The following is a 10,231-nucleotide window of genomic DNA, read 5'->3' on the forward strand; positions in this document are numbered from 1 at the left end:
TAAAAATATAAATATATTTTTGGAAAACAAATAGATATATATATATACACACACATATCAAGAAAATGAAAGATGCCCCATCAGCACATGCACCGTAGAGTTTAGAGTGTGCAAAGCTATACCAAACTTGATTAAATCGAATCAAATAAAGTTAATTTTGATTTGAGTTTTTGTTTCTTTATACATTAACGGGACTAAACCATTTATCAATAGTGGTCTGGTTTATCAATTTTTGAAAAACTTTAAATCCAAACTACATAAAACCCAATCCAATATAATTTGGTCTCGATTTCGAATTAACAAAAATATACACAATGCACTGGTGTAAAGTTAAACAAATTAGGAACAAGCTAAAAGAACGGAGAATAGAAATGAAAGTTCACATACAACCTATAACTCGCACAACATTAGCAGTCAGATGATGTGAGAAATTGAACAAGTGACTCGCCATTCGTTTGGAGAGCAGAAATTACATAAAGTTTCGGCCGTAAAAGCTCATCGGTCACGTACTTGCACAAGTCGACTTGCCATTCGTTCAACATTTGCACCTCTTGTGCCATTGCCAGAAGAAGAGTGCACAAAAAGAAAGTTACTCTATGTTCAAAAATTCAAACCACTGGAAGTAAGCTATCTATGAAAAAGTAGTACTCTTGTACAAAGGGGATAGAAAGAAGAGAGTAGGGTAATAACAATGAATAATACACTCACATTTTGTCCAAACACAAAACTAAAATAGAGTTTTCTGATGCAGAAAGGCAGAAGGCCTTCTTGAATTAGAAGTCCAGTAGCCACTGGCAACAGAGTCCAGTTCAGCTTTGTCTGTCTAATTTAGAATTGTTAAGTAAAAACATCATTTTTCTGTCTAAAATGGTACACTCTAATTTATCTATTTTCCCACATGCACATTCACATATCTTGTTAAAGGGAAAACCATATCATTTTTTTTTTCTTTTTACCAAAACAATGCAATGACTTTAGCCATCTCCTGCATTGCTTGTGTTTTCGCTCGTGTTTTGTCTCACAAACTGTCCCCTGACACGGGGTCTCTGTTCTGCTAATCTCTTTCTGCTTTGGTATCGGACCTGTGAAAGAATATAGACGTAACTAATAAGAAGCCAATTTAGCAGAAAACCAGCATCTCCTGAAGAAAATTGATACAGAATACAAAAATGGAAGAAAATGATTCAGAAAACCAGCATCTCAACAGAAAGGCATAAGAACTCTAGTCAATAAGCCATCTTTTCCTTTCCCTAAAAAAAAAAGTCAGAATCTAAACAGCAGACACATAAGAAGAAAGCCATACAGTGCAATTATTTGAGTCGACACAATGCAACGAGAGACCATTTAGGTTCCAAAAGTTCTCCTGATGCAGGTCATTGGTAAGGATAGCTCTAACATGACTACAATGGAACCCAAATGAAATCCCTTTATTGCACGTCTATCTAGTAAATATGCAATATACCGGCCCCACAGGAGGGCACAACTGATGCAATGTGCTTGAACTTGAAGGAAGTGTTATCCCTAATCTGCCCCCCCCAAAAGAAAAGGAAAAAAAATAATATATAAACATGTAGGCTATTCTGAGCAAGAAACAGATCAACTCTCGCATGACCAATGAAATAAAATGCCCCTATTTGCAAAGACCATTGAAGTCCTAAAATAAGTAATAAGAATAATAGTAATAAAATTATATTGCAATACTTAGTGAAGCATAGACTCAATCTTAGCATGTTAGTATCCAACGTGTACTATATACACCAGTAAAAGTAGAAAAAGTATCGGAAGCTTGTTGAATATATATCAATCTCTCCTACACTGACATTTATTGAAAATTTTCCCGACACTTGAACTTTTTATTTTTTGTTTGAAATCTTGATCTAAACAGAAATATAAAAGAAAAATAACACTTGAAATATAAAAGAAAAATAACACTTACTTTCTTGAGATGGTTGATTTTAACTATTCATACGACACATTTAAAATTTTCTTAAAACCATTGGCATTTACTGTGAGGGATTGTAACATTAGAAACAAAGTAATTAGTTTTTCAAGCTTGTTTAAAGTGTCGCATATTTCATCACTTCAGTCACACGTAAATAATTAAACTTCTGATGTGAAATTGTTGAAATGTACAGAGATGCATATGCTTTTAAGCATACTTAGAATACACACATATAAGTCTAGCCCTGTTTGTAACCATGCAGTATTCGTTTGTGGCTCCATTTCTATATCGGTGCTTCTCAAAGCTCAGATAGGATATAGAAAAATCCCCCAGATATGTGAATCACCAAGCTTTACAAGACGAGGGAACACAAAATAGACATAAGGAGCATTGGACTAAAAGAGAGATCGAGTAGCATTACCTTTTTACGGAAGCATCTTTCCTTCCTTTTCTGGCGAAACTTTGTCAAGGCAGCTTCCCTTTGTGAAACTTTGTTTTGGTCCATTTTGTTTCCACTTCCACTTCCACTCCCACTCCCACTTCCACTGGCATCCCCACTTCGACCTATTCCATTATCACTTTCCATATTCAGCCCTCCAGCATTTACTGCAGTGCTACTCCCATTTTGGCCATTGCTTCCATGGTTGCTACCCGAGGCGCTACCGTTGACACTATAATTTGCCGCATTGCCTTCTACAGTACCATTTAAAACATTGGTTGACCCACAATGCGTGGCAGCTGCAGATATTTTCTTCAATGAAAAATCATTATGCTCAGATGACAATCGTTGAATATTGTGGACAAGCTGATGAGTGGGATCATAAGGGTGACAAAGTTGCTGCATTTGAGATTCCCTGTGCACAAAATTAGACTGAGCTTGCATTGTTGTAGTTGTGACATTATTGACATTATCAGCTTGCTGTGGAGCAGATAGACTGTCATTCTTAACAGGGTGGAAAGCTCCCGATGGGTACAAACAGTTGACTGTTGATGCCATTGCTGACTTGTTATTAGTAACTACAGACTTGGAAAATGCATTATTGGTAGTGGACCCCATGTCGATATTATTGCTATCTCCATTTGAGCATTGATTGGGAGGGTTACCACTTGAATGAGATCGAATATCTTGCATGTTCTCTTGATTTGTAACTTCTAAACCATTAACAGGTGGAGAGTTACTAGGGGGAGAGTTACTCCCGGCATTCCCAGTTGGAGTCTTGTTTGAGCCAGCATTGTACCTGTAATTGTATGGACAGTGAAGTTTTATTGGTGAAAAAGGAATTGCATCAACATTTTGAAACAATATCTGGAAGGATGGACCATTTTCCCACATACCTAGAAAAAGCTGAAGAATCTGAGCGTCTCAAAACATTCCGCTCATCTTGGACCGCTTTCACAGTTGTTTGAACTCCTCTAAGCCTTTTTAATCCAAGCTCAAGAGATGGAAAATCTTCTGAATCTGTAACATCTTTATTCTTAATGTCTGTGGTCTTGGGATGGCTGCTCGGTGCCTCAAACACAGTGACATCCATCTTAGAATCAGTAAGATTGGTAGCAAGACCAGTAACAGTTGTTTCCTCATACTTAAGTTTGCTGGATGGGCTCTCAGAGTTGAGGTCAAGATGTCCTTTGTTGAACTGCTCATTGAATCCACTGGACCCAATCTCAAGCCTAATGTTCTGTTTTCTGTTAACTAGCTCGGTTGGGTGTTCCGTAGAGAGTTCAAGTTGTAAATCTAGATTTCTGTTCATGCCTAATTCAACTTTACCCAAGGTAACAGTTTCTGAATAAAAACGAAATGAAAAAATATTATACATATTATTAACAGTTTGTATAGTTCTTAGATACACTCGGATATTCAAAGGCATACCAAGTTGCTTTTTCTGCACCTGGCACCCTGCTGTCAAAATAATTGGTGCATTATTGGCAAATGCATCAGCATTTGAGTGGACAACTTGAGCACAAGTACTATCAGGACGTTCACGTTTATGATCCCATGCTGATGCAGATACTGGTCTAGGGCTTTCAACTTCTATAGCTTGCTTGGTCCAAGAACTCTGTAGAAAGAGAATTGGAAATTAGCAAGAAGACGCTCCCCCCCCCCACCCCAAAAAAAAAAAAAAAAAAACAAACAAACAAACAAAACAACTTTAACCGGTTGACAGGGTAGACTTGAAAGTCTTATCACTGGAAAACAAGTACCACCCACTAATCTGCCCCGGAAAATGGAAACGAAAAAAGCAGTATAAAAGTATAAAATGCATTTGATCTAATTGAAGTGAAAAGGGGTACTATGTCGGGAGTCCTTTCATAAGCTTACGACAGAAATATGGTATTTTCTCAGTGAAGGTGACACTTCAATGAACTAGAAACAGAAAGTGACACTAGTTACTGTTGGCTAGGAAACACACTGAATTTTTAGGAATTTGGAAAGATCTTGGGAGGGAATTTGGTCGTTGGCTAGGTCTACCGTTTCTATATAAGCGTCCAAGAACATTTGTAATTGCCCATTTGGAGCTTCTTTTTATATAGCATGTCGTTCGGCTCCCCCTTAGTTTGGACTGTTTATTGTATGCCCTTTGAGTCCTTTTTTATCTCTCTTTTTTCTCTCAATGAAAAAAAAAAGGTTACTGTTGATTGGGAAATCAGAATTTAGGACACCAACCATCATTGATAAAAAACAATTATACAGTCCTAACAGTCCCAAGAATAAAATTTGGTCACATCTTTTAAACCAATCTTACAATGTTGAAATAGTTGATAACTTATGGATTAAATTACATGCTGGGAAGGATATTGATTCCAAGAAAAGGAAGTATTTCTTACCCTGTAGTAAGGCGATGTTTCCTGATTCAATCACCAGGCTGCTTTAGCCAGTAAAAGATTCCAGTAACCACTTTGTTTTATCAGAACACATACTATTGTACTAGGGTTGAAGTAAATACATTAGTCTTATCATATAGTGATCTCGTTCACTCTAATACCCACTTCATATATGTCATTTTAGCCTATTAAAAAACTATATATCTTAGCATAAGGTTGCTTGTTGATAAATTGACAACATGTCGAGTCAGCAACACGGCCAATTGAAAAATAAGAGAAGAAAAAAAAAGGAATTTCTCTCACAATAATGCTCATCAAGGGAATTGGGGGATAGAGAGCCAAACCAAGGTTTCAAATCAATTCAAATTCATTGTACTCAACAATTGAGTGGCAACAAAAGTAAACCAGAAGAAACAAGCATGGGATAATGCAAGTTACACACAATTGCATGTCAATGCAAGTTGCTAGATATAACTCCACTTCTACAATAATCTAAATCTACAATCAAATAAGTAACTAGCATTGTAACTAAGACATAGCCAAGGGAAACGAGACAATACAATCTAATCAGCATCTAACAAATCCATCTACAAATAATTCAACTATTTAAACATGATGCCACTCTTTTAAAGAGCATTTGTTAGCCAAAACTAGTTCAAGAGAAATCTACTATCCTTGACGTGATATGTTTGACACTCTTTAATGTGCATATAAAACAATCCTAGATCTTGTTAGTCTCTCGACAAGAATATGTAATACCTGTGTGCCACTACCATCATCACTTCCATCACCAATGTTGAAACCAATGCTCTCATTGTCTTCTTCTTCATCGTTGCTCCCAGTGTTGTTGTCTGATTTTTCAACACTTTTTGACTTCACAGATTTTTGGGTCTGTGTGCCACTTTCACTACCACTGCCGCTAGACTAAGAGAAAAACTAGATATCAGTAGGACATAATTAATAGGAAAATATCAAGTGTCCAATGCCCCATCACATAGTAGATAAATGTGAGCTAAAAGTCTATGAGAATGCACTTGGCATAAATTCAGGCAGATCTCAGAAAGGAGAGTGACAATCCTTTTTTTTTAGAAAAAAAAAAGAAAAGAAACATAACTTTTTATTGATAAAATGAAAAGAGGCTAATGCTCAACAATACAATTACATTCAAGAGGAAAGAGAAAATGCGAGAAAACAAAATGAGAAAAAAAGAGAGTGACAATCATTATAGATAATTAGCTACAAGGACAATAGAAAGTACTTCACTCTTCGTATTTAGCCATCTATAACAAGTCGTAATGTCAGCTAATCAATATAATGCAATCAAAAAGGGACACAGGAAGCGAAAGTACTCACGCTATGGCATCTTCTCCAAACATGTTGCCAAAGGTTTTTAAGCTCATTCTTCCGAATGGGCTTCACTAAAAAATCGACAGCCCCCTTTGACAAACATTTAAATACTAAACCCATTGAATCATGAGAAGACATCACTGCACGAATATAACATCAAAATAAAAAAATAAATCAATAGATTAGCGTGCATAGAAAGATCAAACTACTTAAAAGCTATACGCTTGATAAACTAGAAACTTCAAGAAACTTACTGATTACAGGTATATTCTTCCTCGTTTTATGGTTCATAATTTTGCTTAAAAGACCAATGCCAGATAAGCAAGGCATGACCACCTCCGTTAGCACAAGATCTATGTGATTTGTCAGATCTTCTAGCATCTTCCATGCGTGCAGTCCATTTGCAGCCGCAATAACTAACATCGCCGACAGACAAGAAAGGGTGGTAAACCAGAAAAGGACAAAAGAAAACATAACCCGATTGAAAGTCAGATCATGGGCAGGAAAGTTCTTTTAATTATGCACTCATTGATGAAAGGATATTTAAAGCTCAACCATAGACATAGGATCCAGATAACTATTTGTCTACCAAGATACGTTAGAGGAATAGAATAGCTCATAAAAGAAGGATGCCTTAAATTCACTACCATAGGTTTTCCATATGTGCTAACCAGAAAAATGAACAACATAAAAGTTATGCTTTCATTTTGCTAAATGAAAGTTCGGTTTCTAACCATGTATGTGTGTGTTGCACGCATAAGAAGATGACATAATAACACCCCTTCTCCCCACCCCCCAAAGGCCACCTAAAGTATCGATAATGATGTCAGTTGCAAACAAGGAATCAGTCACGCCAACTTTCCTTACCACAGTAAGATTTCTAGTACAAAAACTAGGATGCAGGGACCAGGGAATCAAATTGTGCGCTATTAGATAGGGAGTTACAGCAATAATCAAATGCAGACTCGTCAGGGAAAGGAAATACTTCCAGTGACAAAAAAGTATTTTTAATCATTAGTAAGCTAATGAAATTAGGTACTTCACAAAAGTATTTGTATCCAATGACATGCAGGAATATGAATCACACCAGCTAGTGCTCTTCCTAGTTTGAAATACAATACAAACGGAATGAAAAAGCATTTAATTGAATCAGAATTGCAGATAGTGTCTCATAGGGAACCTCTTCTTGATGAATTGGACAATATTTTTATGATTTTGAATAAAACTTGAAGAGGCCAACATGTTTCAGGAAGATCTTAAGTGCATTGCTATTTGCAAGAAGAGTACACAAATAGAATTGCCAAGTTGTATTTGACCGAGGTGGGGGAGATGCACAAAAAGAAATTTTGAGGAACTCCAAGCTCTAGAAGGAGCTCATGGGGTAACTCCGGGTCTAGAAAGAGCTCAACAAGGATACTCCAGCTTGAAGCTAAGGATGGAAACAGATATTAAAGATCTTCTTTTGAAAACGGAAGCTACATTGTTTCCTTTTCAAAAAAATGGAAGCAACATCACATGGGGTCTCCCCTTTAGTAACATCATAATATCAATGAAACTGTTTTGATAATGGAAGCTACGAAATGAAACCTGTCTGTGTGGCAAGTAGTATCAAGTGGGATTCTTTCAGCATTGTTACCTCTTCTGTTCTCCATAGTTGAAGTACTTAAAATTTATAGGTTTAGATATTTTAAGTCTATCATAGTAGTTCTTTTACCATTTATCTTCCAGGTTTATCCCCTCTCCTTATGTTTGTACTGCTAACTAAAGTCTGTCCAGCAACTTCAACAACAGTAGTTCATGTAATGAAATTAGTGCTTCCGGAATAATAGGAACTGCTTGTGTAATGAAATTAGTACTTCCGAAATAATAGGAACTGCTTGTGTGATGAAATTAGTACTTCCGAAATAATAGGAACTGCTTGTGTGATGAAATTAGTACTTCCTAACTACGGAAATTACACCTTATCAGAGAAGTTCAGATGTTAACGGAAACTTGAGACCATAAATTGTTGAAATTAAAACATATATATGTATATATAGACGTGGGTGCGCGTGCACATCTGAAATGATCATGCATCAATTACCAATCATATGCGTGTAGAAAATGGTGCCAGAAAGACCAATTTACTGACCTTCATAACTGCAATTACGAAGCAGTGCAGTGACTAGATGCCGAGTGGAGTCATCATTTTCAACAAGCAAAACCTTCAGGGACCTAAGATGTAGAAATCTCTCCCAGCAGACCATAGATCCTTGAGGCTGCTGCTGCTGCTGTATTTGCAGAATGTCATGGGCATGAACAGTGGATTTTCGACCATCTTCTGTATTTCTAGTTAATCCATTGACCTTCAACTCGTTTTCCTCAACCGGGCTCTGTTCCCTGCCAGATACACCATTATTCACGCTTCCATTACCATCCTGTGCGTGATGACTTGTTTCTCTTAACTCCCTCTGCCTGCCGGCATGAGCACTCATCAGGGTTGACACTTGTCGTCAATCAGAATCAGAAAGATTGAGTACTTGAAACTCAGTTTCCCAGTATCTAAAATCCCTCTCCAATCAAAGGAACAAAAGCACATAACTCTATGCGGTTTTCAAGAACCCAAAGGCACCCTCCAACTTAAACAAGTGGAAACGACCAGAGGTATTGTCAAAGTGAAACACGAAGTCCACAGTCTATGGTGGGGGATTGGAGAGAGATTCAGTGCGCATTCTAAATCCAACAAGAAGCCTCAAAATCCAATGGTAGCCTGCTCCCTGGAAAAACCACCGCACCTTAAAAGCCTAACCATTATACGTGAAAACCAAGAATAACACGAACTGCAAAAACAAACGTTTGCAGACGTTCAGCAATTAATCCTATTCCCAGCAGCAGCAATAGACGTTAAGCAAATTTTTTTAAAAAAGGGAAAATATATATATATATATATATCAAACCCTAAACTGAAGCAAAACCGAGAATCTCCTGACATTAACCTAAAGAGACGGATCCACAAATTACCTAGAAAGATCAACGAACTAATCAATAAAAACAGAGACTTCTCATATGCAAACTTGATGTAGAATCTTTATTGATTATTACTGAAAGAGAAAAAGAAAAGAAAGAAAAAGCAAATAAAACAACAAGTATGAATCACCAAAAGAACGACTAGCTACGAATTAAAACAACAGTAGTATTAGAAACAGAAACGCGTATGAAGAACATCACCATCAGAGCTTCCAGATCGATCTGGAGGCTGGAGGTGAGGCAAAAAAAGGGTCTCAAGAAACGGAAAATCTCAGAGCTTAACTTTATCTTCAATCCAGAAATCGCTGAATTTCGCCTCCTCTGTTGTTTGCGAGTACGGTTGCAGTGATGAAGTTGCTTGACCAGCCACAGAAACAAGGAGGCTAGAGGTTGAAGAAGGAGGGTAATGGCCGAATTTTCAGTTTTTTTTTTTTTTTCTCTTCAGAACTAATTGGAAGAGAAAATTAAAGGAAAAAAATATGGAAGAAGATATTGCAGAGAGTACGCGGGGGGATGACGTGGACAAATTGAAGCTGTGGGATGGTCCAAATGTTCCACGTAGGACGAAGATATTTCCAACGTGGCCGAAAACTTGGGGCCATGGGTTTTAGAAGCGGAACGAAATCTAAAGCCGGGAGCTGAAGAGATTGTATGGATCCGGGAGATTTAGTCGGGACACGTGGCGTCATTTTAGAGTCGACTTACGAAAAGATAACGTCGTTTTCACGGACGTCGAGTATTCGGCTAATTTTCATCAATTTCGGTTGAATAATCATTAAAAAAAGAAAGAAAAAAAATACACACAAAACGCATTATACTTTCTCTCACTTACGTAGTGAAATAAAAAAAAATTGCGAAATTTTCATTTTATAAATTTAAACAATTCTATCAATGTTTGTTATTTGAACTTTCCACACAAATGCATGGAGACATGAATTTATTTGCTCGTTATCATATCAACTTTAGCATTTATATGATATACCAATGGTTTAAAATTTTTATTGCGGGTTGTTTTTAGAATTTAATTCAAAATTCAACCATAGTATTATAAGAAATTGAAAGAAAATATGCTTAATCTTTAAAAATCAAAAATAAAAAATAAAATGGTTACCA

General features: G+C 36.7%; 1 protein-coding gene across 15 annotated transcripts; it reads right to left on the reverse strand.

Annotated features, from left to right (window-relative positions):
• Nucleotides 1-683: 683 nt before the first annotated feature.
• Nucleotides 684-9,739, reverse strand: PRR7 (pseudo-response regulator 7). 15 transcript variants are annotated; one of them, XM_090311576.1, is made up of 10 exons: nt 9,320-9,739; nt 9,113-9,192; nt 8,244-8,868; nt 6,367-6,528; nt 6,119-6,252; nt 5,525-5,689; nt 3,813-3,999; nt 3,278-3,695; nt 2,364-3,180; nt 684-1,082 (listed from the first exon to the last, which is right to left on the reverse strand). In XM_090311576.1, exons 3-10 carry the CDS (start codon nt 8,584-8,586, stop codon nt 975-977), a joined length of 2,334 nt encoding a protein of 777 aa, XP_090167702.1. In that variant the 5' UTR covers nt 8,587-8,868; nt 9,113-9,192; nt 9,320-9,739; the 3' UTR covers nt 684-974. The 15 variants fall into 15 exon arrangements, with proteins under 15 accessions (XP_090167702.1, XP_038881701.2, XP_090167701.1 ...); XM_039025773.2 differs by having other exon boundaries at nt 3,278-3,725; XM_090311575.1 differs by having other exon boundaries at nt 8,244-8,931; nt 9,320-9,614.
• Nucleotides 9,740-10,231: the final 492 nt, after the last annotated feature.

The sequence above is a fragment of the Benincasa hispida genome, chromosome 3, assembly GCF_027475165.1.
Source record: "Benincasa hispida cultivar pf3 chromosome 3, pf3_genome.v1.1, whole genome shotgun sequence".
Classification (NCBI taxonomy): domain Eukaryota; kingdom Viridiplantae; phylum Streptophyta; class Magnoliopsida; order Cucurbitales; family Cucurbitaceae; genus Benincasa; species Benincasa hispida.

Coding starts and splice junctions, on each gene's coding strand:
- PRR7 (XM_039025773.2), bottom strand. CDS start 8,586: ATGAGTGCTCATGCCGGCAGGCAGAGGGAGTTAAGAGAAACAAGTCAT. Junction 6,529..8,243: donor TCGTAATTGCAGTTATGAAG/GTCAGTAAATTG, acceptor CGGCGATGTTAG/TTATTGCGGCTGCAAATGGA. Junction 5,690..6,118: donor TTTGGAGAAGATGCCATAGC/GTGAGTACTTTC, acceptor TTTTTCTCTTAG/TCTAGCGGCAGTGGTAGTGA.